Here is a 21,480-nt window from a genome sequence, read left to right as displayed (position 1 = left end):
TGTTTATTTTATAATTGATTTAAGCAGTTCAAGAGATATTTTCACATAGGCCACAGTTTATTTATAATAAATGTTCCTTTTCTGAACTAATGCATATATTAAAAGTGAGGGCTCGTCCGGGATTTGAACCCGGGACCTCTCGCACCCTAAGCGAGAATCATACCCCTAGACCAACGAGCCAGTAGTACCAAAATGCTCTATAGTAAGTGACACACATGCATGCATTCTGTTTGTTTTGGTATTTATTTACCAAATCTTACTAATTTAATTTTCAGCTAATTTTTAGCTTTTCTATTTCTAACTTAATGTTAAACCTAAGATAAAACCCATAACACTCATCGTGAGTGGAGATGTTTTTTTTTACTGTTTTTTTCTTCTGGAATATTTAGGAATTTTACCGTTCATTTACCGTTAGTTTAACTGTAAAATAAAATAAACACGAACATGCACATAATTAGACAAACATAAAAAGTATACGTATAATCTTAAATAATATCTTTTAATACATTTTTATTTCCTGTTGGTTCAAAGAGTGGAAAAGTTCAGGTGACGTCACCCGCCACTGGCGGCGCACGCTGCCCTGCTGCCGACGTGGCGCGAGCTCGAGCGGAAGGGTTGCGCGAGCGCGACTGTCATCGTAACTGGTAAGATGGGAAGACTTTATGAATTAACGTTTTCTTTTAACAACGTATAGACAACTTTGTACATATTTATGTATTTTACCTGTGCGCTGTTGCATTTTAGCGTTCGTTTTTTATAAGCTACTTTCTATATGTTGCTTGTTATTTTTGAGGGAATGTTGTTCAAACTAAGTTGACTTGTTGTGTCCCTTTTGAGGTTCTTAAATGTTATTTTTAAATTGTATTGTATAACATCTAAATAAAGAAACATGCTTAAAACGAATTAAATACGATATGTCAAAACGACAAATTATATGATTGCTCATGTGGCGTTTGTGTTTATTTGTAAATAATGCAAAATTTGACAGATATTTTAAGCTTTATGAATATTGACGTTTAGTAAATGTATCGTTTAAAATACGACAATCTGCAATGTCACTGTAAATCAATCCATTTTCATAAAGAACGTCTGTTTACATTCGCTGGTTTGACATGTAAGTATATAGAGCAACCGCTAGATGGCGACACAATACACTTTAATCTAAAGGCGCTTGAGCTTGCAGCACCATTTAGGGACAGCACTATTATTCTGTATGTGGGAATGTCTTTTCCATTCAGCTTCACTGTACAAGGGATAGTGTGTCCACTGATGTTACAAACCACAGTGTCTTCATTGTGCTGAGCTATTGAATATTGAATACTGTTCTATCTAGTTTACCAACCTAACTTAAAATATTTAGAAAAAGAATTGCATTGCTCTGTCGAAACACTCGGGTGCAAATACTCAATTTCATGATTATAATATAAATGTAATCTTAAAAAGATAAATTAAATCTTACAGCATAAACCAAAATTCACATTTTACACATTTATCTGAATTTGAAATCAGTATGAACTTAGAGTACCTGTGTGCAGCCAAGTCCATAAACAATACTTTAGGATTTTTTTGAACTGGGAAACAAGATTTCAATTAATCAATTGCCATTCGTTTTGCAGACTTCTCTAAGGGCTCAGTTGGCCTAATGTTTAACCTGTTGTTTTTGTTGGCAGCCAATCAGATTCATGCATGGTCAAGTCAGTGATTACCTGGACTTTCATTAGGCATTGTCTATTTATCTATTTTTTTAATCAGAGCACCATGTCGCACGATGAGCCAGCAGAAGACCTCACTTCGCAATCTCCTTCCCTTTGCCAAACCTCCACTGATGAATCTGCTGCCATGAACCCAGATGAGGTCTCATCTTTATCACAGCTCTCACTGGACACATCAACCAATGAGGCTGTAGAAGAGCATGGTGCAGCCAGAGATTTTGAAGAAAAGCAGTTACACCCATCGGAGGATAAGCCTGAGGGTCTGGTCACTGAATGTGTGGATTCTGTGAATTTGGACACGGATGTAACGCAGGAAGAAGAGCAGGGAACAGAGGTGAACTTAATTGTTATGAGCTTTTTTATAATGATAGTTTGTGGCATAATCTATAAAAGACAAAGCAGCTTAATATTAACACTGATTGTATGTGTGTGCATGCATGTGTTTTTTTGTTTGCTGTGTTATTAGGCACTGGATGAATCTAAGTCTAAAGGGTGGAGTAGTTGGGGTTCCTGGGGGAAGTCACTTCTGACCACTGCTACATCTACTGTGGGTAAGTCTCCATAGCAACCTGTCAGTTCAGATTGGTTGCCATAGTAAATCTCACAGTGGATCCACCCAGAGTTAGCCATTAAAACAGAGTGTCTGACCCTGTGTCCGAATCCGCATATTGTGACAGTACATACTGAATTAAATGAAGTACCTACTTAAATGAAACAGTACTTTATATATCTACTATGGATGAAATTCGGAGGTGCTACATCTGGCATCTATCTATCTATCTATCTATCTATCTATCTATCTATCTATCTATCTATCTATCTATCTATCTATCTATCTATCTATCTATCTATCTATCTACCTACCTACCTACCTACCTACCTACCTACCTACCTACCTACCTACCTACCTACCTACCTACCTATCTATCTATACTGTATCTCTACCTATCTCTTAACCTTTTTCTTAACCTGTCTCTCAACACCTGTCTGTCTGTCTGTCTGTCTGTACTGTATCTCTTAACCTGTCTGTCTGTATGTCTATCTGTATGTCTATCTTTCTATCTATCTATCTATCTATCTATCTATCTATCTATCTATCTATCTATCTATCTATCTATCTATCTATCTATCTATCTATCTATCTATCTATCTATCTATCTATCTATCTATCTATCTATCTATCTATACTCTATCTCTACCTATCTCTTAACCTGTCTGTCTGTCTGTCTGTCTGTCTGTATGTCTGTCTGTATCTCTCAACCTGTCTGTCTGTATGTCTATCTATCTGTCTATCTATACTGTATCTTTACCTATCTCTTAACCTTTTTCTTAACCGGTCTGTCTGTCTGTCTGTCTGTCTGTACTGTATCTCTCAACCTGTCTGTCTGTCTGTCTATCTATCTGTCTATCTATACTGTATCTCTACCTATCTCTTAACCTTTTTCTTAACCGGTCTGTCTGTCTGTCTGTCTGTCTGTACTGTATCTCTCAACCTGTCTGTCTGCATGTCTATCTGTCTGTCTATCTATCCATCTATCGATCTATCAATCTATCTATACTCTATCTCTACCTATCTCTTAACCTGTCTGTCTGTCTGTCTGTCTGTCTGTCTGTCTGTCTGTCTGTCTGTCTGTCTGTCTATCTATCTATCTATCTATCTATCTATCTATCTATCTATCTATCTATCTATCTATCTATCTATATATACTCTATCTCTACCTATCTCTTAACCTGTCTGTCTGTCTGTCTGTCTGTCTGTCTGTCTGTCTGTCTGTCTGTCTGTCTGTCTGTCTGTCTGTCTGTCTGTCTGTCTATCTATCTATCTATCTATCTATCTATCTATCTATCTATCTATCTATCTATCTATCTATCTATCTATCTATCTATCTATCTATCTATACTGTATCTCTACCTATCTCTTAACCTTTTTCTTAACCTGTCTCTCAACCTGTCTCTCAACCTATCTGTCTGTCTATCTGTCTATCTGTCTGTCTGTCTGTCTGTCTGTCTGTCTATCTATACTGTATCTCTACCTATCTCTAAACCTTTTTCTTAACCTGTCTGTCTGTCTGTCTGTCTATCTATCGATCTATCAATCTATCTATACTCTATCTCTACCTATCTCTTAACCTGTCTGTCTGTCTGTCTGTCTATCTATCAACCTACCTATTTATCAACCTATCCATCCATCCATCCCCTCCCTCTTTCTCTTTTTTTCTCCATCCATCCATCCATCCATCCATCCATCCATCTAATAAATATGACCATCATGTGTATGAAAACGTTTTTAACCTGATGCTTCAAAATGATGTCAGATGCATCACACAATTTGAGTCAATGAAAATTGATGTGCAATGTGATATGCGATTTGGTGCACAGCTATTGATCTCTAGCATGGATTGGATCTTGTTGTGTGCTTATAAAGAGCCAGAACACAATTACAAGTAGATCATTGTCTCATGTGGTTTGGGACACATTCATTTGTGGTACTAAATTTAATATGAAGGCTTGGTTTTGAGATTTGTTGTTCATCTTGAATCTTTTGGACTGACTTTCTGTCATTCTAGTACAATTTGATCCATTTCTTCAGATAGTTTGAAAACTATCTATATAGTATATCATTTGCATTAGCTATGCAATACATAGCCTTGCAAAGCATTAACATTGCATTACAAATTGAGCTTTAGGCATAAGGATTACAAATTCATGAACTGTGTCTTAAATAGCTAAATCGTTCATCCGGTTTTTGTTACGTATTGAATGCAATATTTATAATACTGCAATAATAATACAGTCAAAAATGTTTTATTCTGCTGCCTTTCTGAACCAATCCATATTTATAACTGTTTGCTTTGTCTGATTTTATTGTGTCTGTTCTTTACAGATACTGTAAGTCTAATCTGCTGTCGTGCCACTCGATATGCCCTCATTTCCAAATGATCATTGGACTTTGGTTTTACAGAATAAATGCAGCTCTAAAGTGTGCTCTACTGTTTCTTTGGACTGTCCTCAGGTCAGGGGTTAAGCTCAGTGAGAGAGAAAGCAGGCGTGGCGCTTCGAATGCGTCAGACCTCATCATGTGAGGAGGCAGAGGAGTCACATGAGCCTTCTGAGTTGCTGATGGGAGAACATGATCAGCTGGAGGAGGCGCACAGAGGAGTACTGTCGACCATCACCAGTGCAGTCCAAAATACTGTAAGCATGCTGATGTACAAACTGCCCCATTATCTTTGTCCTCCACTGACCAAATGCATTTCACAACCTTACATCAACAAGAACCAACACATTAATGTGTCACAAAATCAGACCTTGCTCTCATCTGAACATGTGGTCAAAAAAATGCATGATAAAAGCCGGTGTGATGTCACCACTTGTCACTGGATTGCCCAAGTGAAATGTACTGATCTACTCTCTGTATCTTAGGGTAAATCTGTAATAACGGGCGGTCTTGATGCTCTGGAGTTCATTGGCAAGAAGACCATGATTGTCTTGGCAGAGAGTGACCCAGGCTTTAAAAAGACCAAAATACTGATGCAGAAAACGGTTTCCCTTTCTCAGGTAATACAGCTAACCAATTTCTTTAAATCATTTTTTTTTGTGATTCAAAACATAACAGTAGGTGAAGGAGCAGGGTGAAGCTTCTCCAGATGGCTTGTGGGGCATTAGTGCATTAAGCATTAGTGCTCGGATAGATGTGGGTCTCTGTGTGTACCATATTTGATATATGTCTTTGTCTGTGTGTGTTTATTGTAGATGTTAAAAGAAGCAAAGGAAAAAGAGAGAGAGCGACTGGGCAATCAGATGATCACAGAACCCACCGCTCACTATGGGATCTTGTTTGATGACTACCAAGGCTTGTCTCATCTAGAGGCGCTGGAGATACTTTCCAACGAGAGCGAGGGGAGGGTTAGTAACATACACGCACACACGCATATGCACATTTAAACATATTGGGCCTTATTTATGAAGCGTGCGTACGCACAAAACCGGGCTGGAAACGTGCGTACGCCAGTTCCCACGCAAAGGTTGTGATTTATAAAAAAACAAACTTGATGGGAGAATGGGCTTGCAGGGTGGGATATTAGGATGATTCATGTACGCACACTTGCAGGTGATCTGTGATTTATAAAGGGAACATTGCTTTGTTTTATACATTTTCATAATTTTTGGTGTATGCCATTTTTGGCTTTTGTGCGTACGTAGACTTTTAGTAAGGATCCTACGCACAGTTTCATACATGAGGCCCATTGTGATGTCCCCAGACACTTATCTCTATTTATATTTGTATTAGTTTTCTTATTTTTTATTTTATTTAGTAAGTGATCATTTACAGCTGACCATTATCGCGAAATAATTATAGACAGGGTCATCAGGTTTTGTTCATCATAACAAAAGCGGTTTGTGTTTTCCATAATGACTGCTTGACTAGTATGTTATGCTGCTAATGGGCATGAAATATTAATTTGAGTCAGTTATAGAGTTTTTAATTATTAAACAAATGTATATTATAACAAGATACATGTTTTCACTATTTTATAAATAATATCTGTTTAAGAGAAAAGAAAGAGTTTAGATATTGAATATACAGCATCCCCCCTGTGACAGACTCTTCACAGTTTGGTTTAGGGAGAACTTGGATAAGTCACTGGTCGCCGCACCGAACCCCTTACAAGATTCAGAGTCCAGCCCCCACCAATGGGCTAAACACTACAAATCCATACCCACGAGCTGGGTCAGTAGTATATTCAGCTGCATTGGTGCTACTATGTGCCAACAATCACATTAAGGAAAACTTTTGGGTAAAGTTAAGCTGTCAGTCAGTGGATGTTGGCAGGGCTTTGTCAGTGTGACATCACATTAACAGGAGAATCCAAATGTCATGTCTAACGAGACTGCTTTAGTTTAATAGGGATTAAAAATGAGTAGTGGGTAGATTTTTTTTCATTGTGGTGTGCCAACACACAGTTTATGTCCAAACACCTTGTAAAAGTGGATTTTGCATTATATGGGCCCTTTAAAGTATTTCAAGCTGTGTATTTTCTTTCCTTATTTATGACTTTTCCTGTTTATAGTTTTTTAATCATACTCTTTTTTTTCCATTGCTTTTTTTATTATGTCTCAGGTTCAGACCTTCTTGTCCTCTTTGGAAGAGGAAGAGTTGGAGGTTTTAAAGAAGCAGCTGATTGAGATTAAGGAGATTTTCATCGCTCACGAAGAGGAGGAAGTCGATGCCAACTCAGAGGAAAATGGTGATCTTTATTCGCAAATTCAGTGTTCCACTCCTCTCTGTGAGTCTTCATACGGCCAAACCTGATCAGACCGATCTGGTGTGAACAAATCTAAACCACAGTCAAGATCTAAATCGCAATTCAGATCTTGTCTAATTTGGTAGACATTTATTCAGTCAAATTTTTACATTTTACATTTATTCAAAATTTATTCAGATTATTAAACGATTCATGAAGTCATCAATTTAATTATGTAATTTATAGGGGAAAACTCAATATTAGAAAATCTGAATGAAAAAACATTTTTCAGTTTTTCTCATTTTCACTGTCAAGTATTAAATTGATATAATGTGTGTTTCAGCTGCTGACGGAGAGGAGTTTGTTAGCGTTCTTACCGAGCTACTGTTTGAACTTCATGTTGCTGCAACTCCAGACAAACTGAACAAAGTACAGCCACACAAACACACACATGCTTCATCAAAAAGTTTACACCAAACACTAATACACACATAGACACGCACACACTCTAATCAACTAAGTGACACACTTTCCCCGCAGGCCCGTATTAAAGCTCATGATTGGGTGAGAGAGGTGGAGCGGTCGAGTGAAGTCAAGAACGTAACGGGTGAGGACTCGGCTCCAGAAAAGGAGGACAGGAAGGAGCAGGAGATAAAAGAAAGCGAAACAGAGGAAGAGAAGGATAAGAAACAGGAAGGAGAAGAGGGAGAGAAAGATGAGGAGAGTAATACAAAGGATGGCAAGTCGGATGCTGTAGAGGTGAGAGTTTATGGGCGTGTATTTTATGTGCATGTACATATTACCAGTGAATTATTCCCTTTTAACCTATAATAATACTTTTCAAATATTTTGTATATTTTATTAAATCAATAAAGTATACAATTACTATTCCATGGGCTGGTTTCCCAGACAGTCCCAGACTAAAATGTATGTTTGAACTTAAGTGAAAAGAGCTTGCACTGACATAACCTAAAATAAATCAGTGCCATTGTTTTGTCTCAAGATGCACACCACCAGTAATGTATTTTATAAGGTATATTTGTTAAAAAAAATCAAATGTCCTTATATTAATAAGACTTAATCCTAGATTAATCTGAACTCTGTCCGGTAAAACCACCCCTATATGGTATATTATATAATAATGATTTTAATATTTATGTTTATCTAGAAGGTGTATCTGTCATCGGTTGGCAGTCTTGCAGAGGTGACTGCTCGTAGTATAGAGCAGCTACACAAAGTCGCTGAGTTAATTTTACACGGACAGGAGCTAGAGAAACCAGCCTGCCAACAAGCCAAAATTCTGGTCAGGTGAGCATCGTTCACTTCCTCTGTCATTTACATTAGTCAAGTCCTTCTGTTAGCTGTTATGATCTTGTGTTTCTTGTGTATGATCAGGTTAACCCATGCCATGTGTAAGGAGGTTGGCTGCTTGGCGAGAAAGTTCTCAAAAACACTACTGGCTGTAGGGGTGAGTATTACCAAAGTCCCTTTAGGGAAGTCGCGCCACTAGGTGGCCATGTTTGCAACGCCTTGGGGCAGTTATTTAAGTGATGCAAGTACTATTTATTTATACTTGAATGGGGAAAGGCAGACATCTCGAAAATCGCATGGTAAAATCACAATGAACAACATATTCCTGACATCAACTGTACCATAACATTTGTTTCTTTAGCTCAAATTGTGTTTAAACACCTTTTTCAAGGTCGTTTCAGGTACTTAGTATGCGCACAAGTTGGCAAGGTCTCATGCGACTCTGCTTAGAGCCCTTCACCAAGCAAATCGTCAGTCTTTGTTGATTGATTGCATTGCTTCCCATTCACAGTAATAGTAGTGCCTAATCTCGTTATATCTTGTGTTTGGTATTACTTACCAGAACACAGTTTATTTTGAAATACAAATTCATAAAAGAGGGTTTATGATAAAAGAGACGCTCGTGTTTGCCAGATATTCGCATAATCTCATGTGTAATCCGAGTTTACTGTTAAGGGAGTGTCTTGCGTGTATTTTGTGAACGTGAGCGACTCTTTTATCATAAAAGTTTTTTATGCGTTTGCAACAGGCACTTATTAAAAAAAAAACATGTGATGCACATAGGATCACTCGACGCGCAGAACACATATTTTGAAAACACGGGCAACACACGACACTGCGAACACATATTTTGATTTTGCACCCCTCGGATTATCAGTCACGAGCCGCCACTTGTACTGTCACAAAAATGAATTTAGTACATTTATGCATGGACTTTTTATCTAGTGCATAAAAGATGCATGCACTCCATAGGATTTGTACCCATGACCTTCACATTGCTAGCATTATGCTCCACTAGTTGAGCACCAGGAAAGGTGTGCAGTTTTTTCAATATACTGCTCTGAGTTGCCATCCTTCATTTCTTTCTTTTACTTCTTACTTTTATGTAGAGTCACAGAAAGGCCGAAGAAATAAATCCTCTAGTGGACAGCGTGACGCTGGAGGTAAAACTTGAGTTTTCATTAATCATTAATGCGTAAAACTTACAATGCGCTGCTTACCGATGTTGAGGGACTGCCATGAAAGATTTGAGGATAATGATAACGTTTATTGTTCTGGTAATGATGACCCTTCATCAACGCGCTGTGCTCTTGTTTTATATTCCCAGGGCTCTAATAGCACTGCCTACATCCACAACGCTTTCCAGCTGCTGTTGCCAGTCCTCCAGGTCTCACACATCCAGACCAGCCGAACCACTGTCAGACCAGAACCGACAACCACAGAATAGCGTCCTTTGTGTATGTTTGTACTGTATGTGTTTCTGTCTGTCCGTTCATCTATCTGTGTACTGTGTTGCTTCGGTATGAGAGCTTTAACTAAAAAGTGCAATTCTAGTCTATATATAGACTTAAAAAAAGATAATGAAAGAGACTCCTAAGTTTTTTAGGATGCTGCTTGTCTGATATTTCCCGATATTATATTATATTATTACGTATTATGTTATGAAGATTTATTAATCATGTTGTATTGTCTGAGCAGACCTGGATGTTTAACTGTCACACACCTTATAATTATATCAGTAATTATGGATAAAAAAGATCAAAATATGTATATTATAAATATGAAGTATTACAAAGACCAAACATGCTCAGTAAAATCTTAAAGTTTACATTTTAGTTTACTTAGTAGAACCGTAGTGATCAGAATAGCATCTAAAAGTATAAATGACCTGCTTAACACTGGATAGCAAATACAGTAGAGCAATAAAAATAAAGAATACAATTTAAATGTTGGTAGTACAAATGGCCTTGAGCTTTTCTAAATTAAATAAAACAGAGAAAGTACAGACTATATCAAACTAACCCAAGTGATTTTTTAAATGTATCCAGACTGTATTCTTCTGAGCTATTAAGACATTAAATCTTTTCATTTGACAGCAACCATCTCCGCCTACATCTTTGTTGTTTGACACGCTGTGATTTCATGTCTAACTGGTAAGCAGTCTGGCAGTATATTGTTTTTGAAGGTGAAAAGTGCTTTATGAGAACATAAATTTCACCCACAAGCTTTCGAATGGTGTCGTATAATTAGGGAGTCACATAACTGTAGCCATACTGCTTGTTAAATGGGTTTCAAAGAGATACACACACCACCGTTTTTTAGATGGATTTCAAAATTAGCCACTTAATGAAGCTTAAAACAGTTATCGGTGAAACTCGTGATAATAAAATGTCCTTTGCCAGATGTTTTTATGTCACAGAATGTGGCTTTCCTTGATCTGAAAGGTGTCGTATGCAGCTAAAAGCCTAAATAATTTTTATTTATTATCCAAGACTAATATTGTTTACTTGTAAGTAGCACTATTGTGCCCTTGTAAATTAACATGATGTTGTGCATGATGTTGCATTCCATTAGCAAATTCAGAAAGCCACATTCAGTAATAAACATAGATTTTCTTTTATTATGAAGTGTCTCTTCTGTGTTGAAGGGTTAAAGCTGTCCATCTGTTTCATGACAGGAGCGAGACGGATTGCTACGATGATGCAGGTGAGCTGGAAATGCAAAAACAAATGAAGGACATGAAATGCACTTTCCGTGTACGGAGTACAAAACAGGCCCTGAAACGGTTTACATAAAGCAATTTCACGTCTGTCAGTCTCACGAGGGTCAAACTGAAAGTGTATTTTATCTGAAATTTTTGCGGCTCTGTTGCCTAAAATTGGGACATGTCAAAATATATTTAAACTCAAAATTTAACCCGAATTTAAATGGAGAGTTCACCAAAAAAATACAAACATTCTGGTTTTATTTACTCATCCTCAAGTTATTCCAAACCTGTATGAATTTCTTTGTTTTGCTAAATACAAGTAAAAATTTTTTGAAAACATAGCAGGGGCACCATTTTTTTCCTACCAAAGCAGTCAATGATGCCCCAGATCTGATTGGTAAAAAAATTAATATCTTCTATTCAGCACAAGAAATTCATACAGTTTTGGAGTAACTTGACGGTACAGGTAAATAATGACAGAATTTTAATTTTTTGTGAGCAATCCATTTAACTCAAAATTGTGTGAATGTTTAGAAATGTTCAGACAAACAAACAAAATTTATTTTCTAAAGACATTTAGGGCTCTATTTTAACGATCTGAAACGCAAGTGAGAAGCGCAACGCGCAAGTCAGTTTGTGGGCGGATCTTGGGCGCTGTTGCTATTTTCCCGGCGTGAGAAATAACTCTTGCGCCGGGCGCAAATCAATAAGGGGTTGGTCTGAAGTAGGTTCATTATTCATAGGTGTGGTTTGGGCGTAATGTCAAATAAACCAATCAGAACGCTAGCCAACATTCCCTTTAAACGCAAGGGCGCAAGTTCCATGGCGGGTTGCTATTATTATGACGGATTTACCAGGCGCACGCCAGGAGCGGTTCACAGCCGAGGAGACCGACGTCCTTGTACGGGGGAATCCCACGCTTGCCAGCATAAATCGGGCACGCCGTGTAACGGGAGGTGGATCTGCCTCAGGACTTGACGCCAGCAGAGGACATCGCTGCGTCCACCCTCACTGCTGAAAGGGTTTGGGGGATTTGAAATCAGACCCAAGAAACGCAAGCAAGGTCCAACCCCAAAGTACTCTTACAAATCAAGTTCATATACATTAAGGTTTCTTATGAAAACATTTTAATTATTATTTACATAAAATAAACGTAATACAGCCACACAACAAAGTTATGAAAATATTTTAATCGTTATTTGCATGAGAATAAATAAAAACTATCACCACAATGCTCACCACTATGATTCCCCTTATCTCGTGTATTAATATTTTTAAGTGTAACAATTTATGATTTGCAAAAATAACTGTTGCATCTGTGTAGATTAGATAAGCAAAGTGTATGCGCGTTGTGCACGCTATACATTATGGTCAAGCATGCGCCCTTAAAATAGCATAATGAACCACGCGCAACGCGCCACTGACTTTAGACTAGTTTTTTTTGGTTAGTAGCGCAATTGTTTTTTGAAACTGCAAAATAGCATAAGAGATGGTTTGCGCCGCAACACGCCTCCTTTTTGCGCTGAACCGCCCAGGGAGCGCAAGTTCATTCCCTAGTTTGCTGACGTGCATCTGTGGAGGGAAAAACCCCGCTGTGCGCCGGCGCAAAATACGAATGATACATGCGTCACTGACAAAGTCAATTGCGCTGGGTGCAAGATAGGGCCCTACATGTGTCAATCAATGTAGGTTAATTTAATGTTAAGAAAATAGTTTATGCTAATGTCAACAAATATATATTATATAACAAATATCTGTGAACTATTGGGTAAATAATTTTTATATTTTTTCATATATTTCAAAGATTTTTAATAAATTATTGACAAAACAACATGATGTTACAAGAATAAACTTTTCAAAATATTAAATTCAGATATAATTTTTCAACCCTTATGTCTATGCAAACCAATATGAATTTCTGTGGAACCCCAATTTTTTTTAAATGAATTGTCAGCATTCACTTTCACTGTATGGAAATCAGCACCCTTAAATATATTTGTTATATTTGTTACGGCTGGCTATCGATTCAGATGTTCCAGATCGATTCGATTCACAAACTATCGATTCGATTCCGATTCTCGATTAAATTTTCGATTCCGGTTCTCAGGTAGGTTTTTATACTCGATTCTCGATTCAACTCAATGACTATAGATTTAATACAAATACTATATTAATAAAAAAGAACAGTGAACAGCAGTTTACAACTGGGTAATAAATAAAAAGAAATTAAAAGCCACAACACGTCTTGCTTGCGAAATCTAAAATGCTTCCATTCCTCCGTTCAATGTTTGCGGAAATAAATATGGGGGAAAAAATTCTGCTCTTTGAAAATCGACTTTTAATTGACCACGTTTTAAAAAACGATTAATCGAAAAATAGATTTTTTTGCCCAGCCCTAATATTTGTCTATGTTTCACAGCATAAAAAGTGAGTAAATAAATGATGTCATAATTTTTTGGGAAAACTATCCCTTTAACCTCCTAAGACCCGATCTTTTGTTTGTTTTTTCTTCCAGCTATTTGTACCAATAAATATAATAACCAAATATTTTTCTTTGAACATGAAGCAGTGCAATTGTCCACGTTTGTGTACAACAGGTTCCAGTTACACAGAATTAAGTATTATGGTGCAAACAACAATAAATGTGATTTATTGACACCAGGTCTTAGGAGGTTAATATAAAAATACAATAAAACAAGAATGAGTGAGCATAAAAACAGTAACTTACCTGATGTTTGAAGGTGTCCCTTTGATTCTGTAAACTCTGTAGAAAGTTATTAAGAATTCATTAAGTACAATAACCATGTCAACATGAATCAGTGCATCCAGGATGCCATCTTTAGTTCATTCATTATGCCTTAAGCAACTGGCATCAAAGATGCAATCTTTAGCTTGTGTTATTATCAATGTGGAACATTTTGCAAGATTCAAAGACTTAGATTCTAGTGTACCAGGTTACACTAGATGGAAACCAACACTGACGCAATACATTAAAAACCTACCATCCTCAGACTGTCTTACATCAACCGAACAATGAGGAAATCAGTCTGGACATCTTTTGAAAGTAACACATGTAAAGCTTACAAATGCTATCTTTGATATTCTAAACACATAAAATCATCCATGCTTGGGTTTTTGGCTTTTAAACCCAGAGGCTATAATCCAAACGAATGAATTACTGCTATTATGAAGTTCTATTATTATTATTTTCATGAAGCCAAACCCTCATTTCTTTCATACCCTGGAGATATTTATAGTACCTTGCTTTGTTACTAAGCTATTCTGTTCCTCTTCTTCTTCGTGGTCTTCATCTAGTGAGTTTTCTAGAAACAGATACAGACAGAATAACACACACAAACAGTATATTTCCTCTTTAAAGTTACATTTCCAGCATAATTTTATTCAAACCTAAGTTATTATTTTTATCAGATTTGTCTATCAGTCTAAATTGAAACAGTGTACCTGTAATCTCATTGATGGGTGACAATGCTAAAATGAGAGACAAAACACACATATGAATAAATATAAATAGTACCACACACACATTGATTGATGTATAGACTCCAAATACTCTGTGGTAAGAAATCATATTTAAATGCTTACGCCTTTTAAAAGGGACTGTCACTTTGAGCGGGTTTTCTGTAAATGTATAGATTCAAGAAATCTTAGTGGTTGAAATATACAGGTAAAGGCTTAATCAATTTTCTTAAAAAAAAAAAAATCTAGATAATTTACTCACCACCATGTCATCCAAAATGGTGATATCTTTCTTTGTTCAGTCGAGAAGAAATTACGTTTTTTGAGGAAAACATTTTAGTATTTTTCTCATTTTAATGGACTTAAATGGACCCCAACACGTAACAATTAGAAGTTGCAGTTTCAACGAAGTTTCAAAGGACCCTAAACGATCCCAAACGAGGCACAAGGGTCTTATCTAGTGAAACGATTGCCATTTTTGACCAGAAAAATAAAAAATATGCACTTTTAAACCACAACTTCTCATCTATCTCTGCGTAATGCCGTGGAAAGGTCACGTGTTACATATATGAAACGCACATTTTCGGACCATTTTAAACAATAAACTGACACAAAGACATTAATTAGTATCATTCCACATACAACAACATTGGAACGGTCCTCTTTCTCCACACTTGTAAACACTGGGGCGGAGTTTCGCATACGTCATCTGTGACCTCTGGACGTGAGGTCGCGCTGGCACGTCACATGACTGGAGATAGACGAGAAGTTGCGGTTTAAAAGTGCATGTTTTTTATTTTTCTTGTCAAAAATGACAATCGTTTCACTAGATAAGACCCTTATGCCTCATTTGAGATGGTTTAGAGTCCGTTGAAACTGCAATTTTAAACGGCATTAATACTGTTATGTGTTGGGGTCCATTAAAATCCTAAAATGTTTTCCTCAAAAAACATAATTTCTTCTCGACTGAACAAAGAAAGACATCAACATTTTGGATGACATGGTGGTGAGTAAATTATCTGGATTTTTTTTAAGAAAATGAATCCTTTAAGTAAATCTATTGCATTCTTTGAAATAACTTGTAGTACCATGTAAAAATACCCACATACCTGTACCATGGTACCACCACAATATAAGTCAGGTTTACATTTACACATTTGGTAGATGCATTTACTGTACTGTATCTACAGCAACTTACAGTCCTTTCATAAACATTGTATTATTTCATTAGTGCTTTATGTGTACTTAAATTTACTAAAATAGACCTCTTCTAAAAAGAAAAACCTTGAAAAGGTTATCACATAAACCCCATTCACAATGCACTTTATTCCCATAAAATTTCCGTTACTACATTTGCTTACCATTTTCACTGCATACTGTGACAAACACATCAGACGCGCTGTTCCTCGCTTAAAGAGAAAGTAAAGGTGTCAGCACGAGAACAGATATCCTTTGAGAGCAGCTAAACTTGTTAGTGTCACTCACAATTTCCTCTGTGCTCGTTGATCTCTGTGAGCTGATAGTCTCTGGGTGAAACCACCACCAAATTAGACTTTTCTAAATAAAGACAAACCCACATTGAGAGAGAGCTTAATCCAGATAAATTCCCCACTGTTTGATGCATGGTCATGGTCACTTATAGATTACATATTAAAAACCTCTCTATGTTCCCCTCAAGGGCGCTTAAAGTTAAAATTAGATTTGTTTTGACGAAAAAGATACTCACTTTTGTGAATACGTCTGCTCTTGGAGATCCGGACGCTCACACTTGTTAGGGCCACGATGAGCAGAGTCAGTACCAGAAAGAACCACACTGCAGTGGTCACACACCACCAGCTTTCTAATCCTAACGAAAAGGCAACAAGAGAAATAAATAAAGATGTGATATCACAGTGTTAATATAAATATAAACACAACATAAAACACTACGATTCTTCATTAAATTTTACAATGTTCCCTTTTCCTTAAATGCTTGCCAAGTCCGTTTAATGCTTACATTAGCATAAATAGCTGTGTGTCTTTGTGCTCTCCTAAAGGATTTGTGGTTTTGGATAAGGCCGACTCTTAGCAGACAGGGTTGATGTATTACTGTAATATATTTATCAAAGGTTAGGTTGAATTATAAGGACCTGTCTTCTCCTTCCATGGCTGAATCAATATGAAGGATAAAAGACAGACTCAACACTCCTTTAAGCTAAATTTATGAGGCGGAAACAGACAAGAGTTTAACTCCGGCGAGGAGTAAATTTCTGGGAAAAAGGTTTTTTCATGACAAAGCTTGCAGTATTTGTAATAATGTTACGGTTTATTACTTTGTCTACACCGAATCTAATATAGCATGCAGATCTCCATATTAAAGAAACTTACACATTTCTCATTGTTCATACTGTATAGAGAAACAGAACAAAATGTAATTTATATCTGTGTTTAATAAAATGCAAACGGGATGTGTTTCAAGCTAACAGAAGCTTCCATAAAATCTTGAAACTAAAATAATAAAAAAAATTTTTTTTGAGAATCCTACAAATACATAACGGCTAGAGATTACAGAGATACATTATTGGCTTATTTATCATTTTTAACCCATAAAGTCAGACAGTGCTTACTGTATGTGAGTTGTGGAAAGATGAATTATTGAAGCCAAAGGGCATTACTTTAAACTCAAACAATACATCAGACCTACACTATGTACATCTATTTGTTTGTTGACCTTGGTAAGATAGATGCTTCTGCTGCATGTTGAGGCTTATTAGACATTCAGGGGCAGTTTCCCGGACGGGGCTTATTCTAGTCCATGTTTGTGCTGCCTTAATTTAAAAGCACCTTGTATTGACATACTGGATCTTAACATATCAGTGCCATTTTGTCTCAAAAGTACTTAAATGTCCTAATATAGCAAAGGCCTAGTCCTGGATTAATAAACCCTGTCCGCAAAACTGTCCCTCAGTGTACTTAAAGAAATGAGGGAGAGATAACATTGCAAAAATTAATGATGCCAAGGTTGAAGTCTCACCTTTTTTTGTCTGCGTCTTTGGAAATGGGCTGTTTTCCTGGTAGTGAATAAAATGATTGCTGCCGGGCTGGCAGTTTAGCTTTTGTGCATAACTCATTTCATTTGAAGATAGTATAGGTTTTTTGAATGAAGAGGTGTTTGGTTTTGGAGAAGCGGTGGTTGTTAACTGGAAAGTGATTGGTGGATTGAAGTTTTCTTTTGGGGGGTTTTCTGTGATATCTGGACATTTGCTTTTGTTTGGTGGAAGGAGGCAGTAAAAATGTCTCTGGTGATCTTGGGGTCCAGTGTACAGGTTGGTGTGGTTTAGAAACGTGAATATACTACTGTTCCATTCTGACAGATTGAATCCTTTTCTAAGTACCATCATCACGTGGTCTCCTACAAAATAAAATACGTATACTAGATGCACACTCTTACTATTGGTTGGTCTTAATTTAAAATCAAAACCATGAAAATGTTTAAATGTATTCGTCATGTTTATGATAGATTTATGACAAGTTATGATGTATTGGTTTATGTCAAGTCGTCATAACAAAGACATCTCAAAAAATGTCATCTTTGCATTATAAATGCAATAATTGAACAAATGACACTTAATGACAGTTGTCCTAAACATGCATAAAATCTCATGTACATGACACGTGTCATGTTATGATTATGAAGGTGTCTTATAAACACCCCTTCAAGTAAAGTGTTACAATTCGTAAAGTAGTCTATTATGTACTGTATATATTCTTCAACACACATACAACTCACCTGATACTGAGGTATTATCATGAAGAACATCACTATCCATCTCCCTCTTGCAGACATACCAGTCTGTAGGTTCGTCCTGACTGCTGCCATTTATTATTTCTGTTGGACAAGGAAGATCAGCCTGTCCACATATGAGTACATCACCTGAACCATTTTTCTAATGGACTAATATGCACTCTTTGGGTACATAGGTGTACCTTTTTGAAAGGGTACTGTCACAGTGACAACTTTTGTACCTTTATTTATGAGAGTGTACCACTGCAGCACTTGTCTGACCACCTCAGTCACTTAGTGCCAAAAAAAAACTAACTGGTTAACCTAACCTTCGGGTTACCAGCTCAACTCCCTTACCATTATTGTTGTCACACACAATACCCACAATCTGTGCTACCATTTTACAGTATTATATACCAGAAATGTACACATTATGCAAAAATTGCTTCTTTATACAACACGCAGCTATCACTGCAGCACTTGGGGAACATCTGAGGGGGAATGGTGACTCGATTAAACACAAAAATGGCTTTTTATGCAAAAAGCAGTATTTAATGTGACCTCTGACAGCCTGAAGTCTTTAGATATGAATTAGAAATTTGCCTTCCATTTGTATTTAGGTTACCTGCAAGTTCCTGCTATTGCTCAAGTGTAAGGGGATGTAGCACTAAAGACAGTTTGCCTTATTAAAGCTTTTTTTGCTCATTTTCATCTTCTGGTTGTATAAAAAATGAGAATTTATTACGCGTAATTACTTTATCATTGCTAACACAACAAATCTGAGGGGGCATGGTGGCATTGGATTGTTGAACACTTGGATTGTTGCATTAAACACACATTTAGTGTTTTTTACAACTTCATTCACCTCATGCTATGTCTAGATCAGAAGTTTTCACCCTGGGGTCCCCTAAAAGGTTTCAAGGAGTCTCCAGAAACACAGTCTCTACAGTATATACAAAATATGGATATATATTTAGGAAATGAGTCCCTAAAGGTTCATCATGTGTGGGGGTCCCTGCAATCATAAAATTTGAAAACGCTCAGTCTAGGGGTAGTCACCTGTCACTGAGCGTCTACAAACTTTAACTTTGTGGGCCAACAGAGAGACAGCAAAGTAACAAGCAAACATTTCATGGCATATTTTCGAAAACTAGTTAATTACAGTTGAAGTTTACCCATGCGGTCAAACAACGCTCTGCTTGGTAAAACACGTGCTCACACAAAGCCACAGCATTTCAACATTTTACTTCAAACTTACGCTTGCTCGAGTACCCTAAGCCACATTTAGTCTTATTATTGTATTTTTACTTACGTGGGAAAAACTCTAGCATGCATAAGATGAAGATCAGGAAGAAGATAATGCTGAGTTTGATGACATCTGCTCTTCTCATAGCAAATGACCTGTTGGCAGCTCCACTACCTCTGAGCTATCTGAATATACATTGAAATATCAAACACTTTCTTTGGTTAAACTCTTAATTTTGAATTGTTACTAACCTACGTTTTAAGTGTCTTTCCTCTCTTTAAGCATCATTATTATAAAGAGACGCAAACTGTCTAACCACATCACTTCCTCTCTGTCTTCCTGTTTTGTGTAATTTAGAAAGAAAGAAAGTAAGAGCACAAAAAAATCAAGAAAGAGACAAAAGTGAATATTGTTATTGCATTTTCTCTCTAACATGAATCAAAAATCAACTATTGATTCAACATTTTTGTCTTATGAACCTCAGTGCCTTAAAGGGATAGTTCACCCCAAAATGAAAATTTGGTCATTTTTTAAATGACCATCAAGCTGTTACAATCCTGTATGTCTTTGTTTTGCTGAACACAGAGGAAGATATTTGTAATCAAGAAGGAAACTAGAGCACCATTGGTTTTCCATGATAGGAAAGAAAAATACTGTGGAAGTCAATGGTGCTCAAATAATGGCTTGGTTACAAATATTGCTCAAAATTTCTTTCTTTGTATTCAGCAGAACAAAGAAATACAGGTTTGTAACAGCTTAAAGGGACACTCCACTTTTTTGAAAATATGCACATTTTTATATGCAATGCAAAGATTCAATGGATTATGCTAAGCTATGCTAAAAGTGAACCGGAGATCGGCTGAATGGATTTCAAAACAGTAAAAATCAAATGTTTAACTCAAGGGGACCTGGAAAATGAGCATATTTTCAAAAAAAGTGGAGTGTCCCTTTAATAGTGAGTAAATGATGATATAATTTTCATTTTTGGGTGAGCTATACCTTTACGTAAGGTTTTTCATCAGCGCCAAATTTAAAAACAAAATCAGATTACACTTGATACGATTAATCATTAATATTTTTCAAGTGCCCATTGTTGCAATAATTCATTATTTAACTGAAACGATCACTATTACAGAATAAATACTTAAGTGCCACAGCATTCTCTCGCTTTGATGTGGACCCTTGAGCTTGAGATGAGTAGGAAATTATGAAAATTCCTTTTTTTTAATTTAATTTTTTAAAGAAAATATCATTAATGACAAAACTGGTATTTTTTACGTATGTGGGAAAAGAATTTGAAAGGTTCATGATGATTATAAGGGAGAAGATAGGGTGACCATATGTGCCATTCTTCCCGGACGCATCCTGGCCAGGATTTTGGTGCGTCTTCCGGAAGTCATATTTGTTGACTGCATACACCCTTCAGTTAAAACATAAGACATGCAATCGTAGTTTCATTCTTACCTTAAAATAATAAAGTACCTAAAAATAATAATCCTCTATGACGTATGCGGTCGACAAATACAACTTTCAGAAGACGAACCCAAAATCCTGGCCAGGACCCGTCCGGGAAGAATGGCAGGTATGGTCACCCTAGAGAAGACTATGCTGAGCCTATAAAAAAAGCATCTGCTCATATTATTGTAAAGGACACTTTCGCATTCATATTGACAAATGTTTGATATTTTACAATTCATAATCTTTGTGATTCATTGCAGATCTTTAAGAAGTAAATTCGGTTTTAATGTCTTAAATCCATGTAGCCTACCGCAGGAATCTGTTTAAGGACTCCCTGAACTCAAACTCTTGGCAGAAAGCTTTGCATATAGATTGAAGCAGTAAGTGTGTGACAGTGTAAGGCTTTTATTTAAACCTGAAGGACATTCCTGTTGCCGAGAAAACTTGTTTCAGCAGTTACAGGACATAAGGAAGATTCTCATCAGGACCCACAGTGGGATCTGAAGTGCTCACAGCATCAAACCCCTTATCAGCATCATCCAGCGGCTTTAGCAGACTGC

At 36.7% G+C, this 21,480-nt stretch overlaps 2 protein-coding genes and 1 non-coding gene across 7 annotated transcripts; 1 reads left to right on the top strand and 2 right to left on the bottom strand.

Moving 5' to 3' along the window:
- Window positions 1–108: 108 nt before the first annotated feature.
- trnap-agg (transfer RNA proline (anticodon AGG)) lies at window positions 109–180 on the bottom strand. Its single transcript has one exon. It is a non-coding gene; the product is annotated as a tRNA-Pro (tRNA).
- Window positions 181–533: 353 nt separating this feature from the next.
- fam114a1 (family with sequence similarity 114 member A1) lies at window positions 534–10,896 on the top strand. Of its 2 annotated transcripts, none has more exons than XM_065274937.2 (13): window positions 534–644; window positions 1,753–2,046; window positions 2,179–2,263; window positions 4,726–4,907; window positions 5,136–5,270; window positions 5,466–5,618; window positions 6,835–6,961; window positions 7,302–7,387; window positions 7,499–7,717; window positions 8,127–8,266; window positions 8,354–8,426; window positions 9,379–9,432; window positions 9,597–10,896. In XM_065274937.2, the coding sequence occupies exons 2-13, from the start codon at window positions 1,759–1,761 to the stop codon at window positions 9,714–9,716; spliced, it is 1,662 nt and encodes a 553-aa protein (XP_065131009.2). In that variant the 5' UTR covers window positions 534–644; window positions 1,753–1,758; the 3' UTR covers window positions 9,717–10,896. The 2 variants fall into 2 exon arrangements, with proteins under 2 accessions (XP_065131009.2, XP_065131007.2); XM_065274935.2 differs by having other exon boundaries at window positions 6,835–7,000.
- Window positions 10,867–21,473, bottom strand: LOC135735901 (uncharacterized). 4 transcript variants are annotated; one of them, XM_073814399.1, is made up of 12 exons: window positions 21,336–21,473; window positions 19,529–19,647; window positions 18,223–18,321; window positions 17,467–17,844; window positions 16,180–16,299; window positions 15,939–16,010; window positions 15,815–15,862; window positions 14,580–14,615; window positions 14,439–14,465; window positions 14,237–14,299; window positions 13,705–13,740; window positions 10,867–10,980 (listed from the first exon to the last, which is right to left on the bottom strand). In XM_073814399.1, the coding sequence occupies exons 2-12, from the start codon at window positions 19,605–19,607 to the stop codon at window positions 10,919–10,921; spliced, it is 1,020 nt and encodes a 339-aa protein (XP_073670500.1). In that variant the 5' UTR covers window positions 19,608–19,647; window positions 21,336–21,473; the 3' UTR covers window positions 10,867–10,918. The 4 variants fall into 4 exon arrangements, with proteins under 4 accessions (XP_073670500.1, XP_065110639.1, XP_073670499.1 ...); XM_065254567.2 differs by lacking the exon at window positions 21,336–21,473 and adding an exon at window positions 19,718–20,824; XM_073814398.1 differs by lacking the exon at window positions 21,336–21,473 and having other exon boundaries at window positions 19,529–20,823.
- Window positions 21,474–21,480: the final 7 nt, after the last annotated feature.

This window comes from Paramisgurnus dabryanus, chromosome 4 (genome assembly GCF_030506205.2).
Source record: "Paramisgurnus dabryanus chromosome 4, PD_genome_1.1, whole genome shotgun sequence".
Lineage (NCBI taxonomy): Eukaryota > Metazoa > Chordata > Actinopteri > Cypriniformes > Cobitidae > Paramisgurnus > Paramisgurnus dabryanus.
This window is presented reverse-complemented; position numbering and strand designations above follow the sequence as displayed.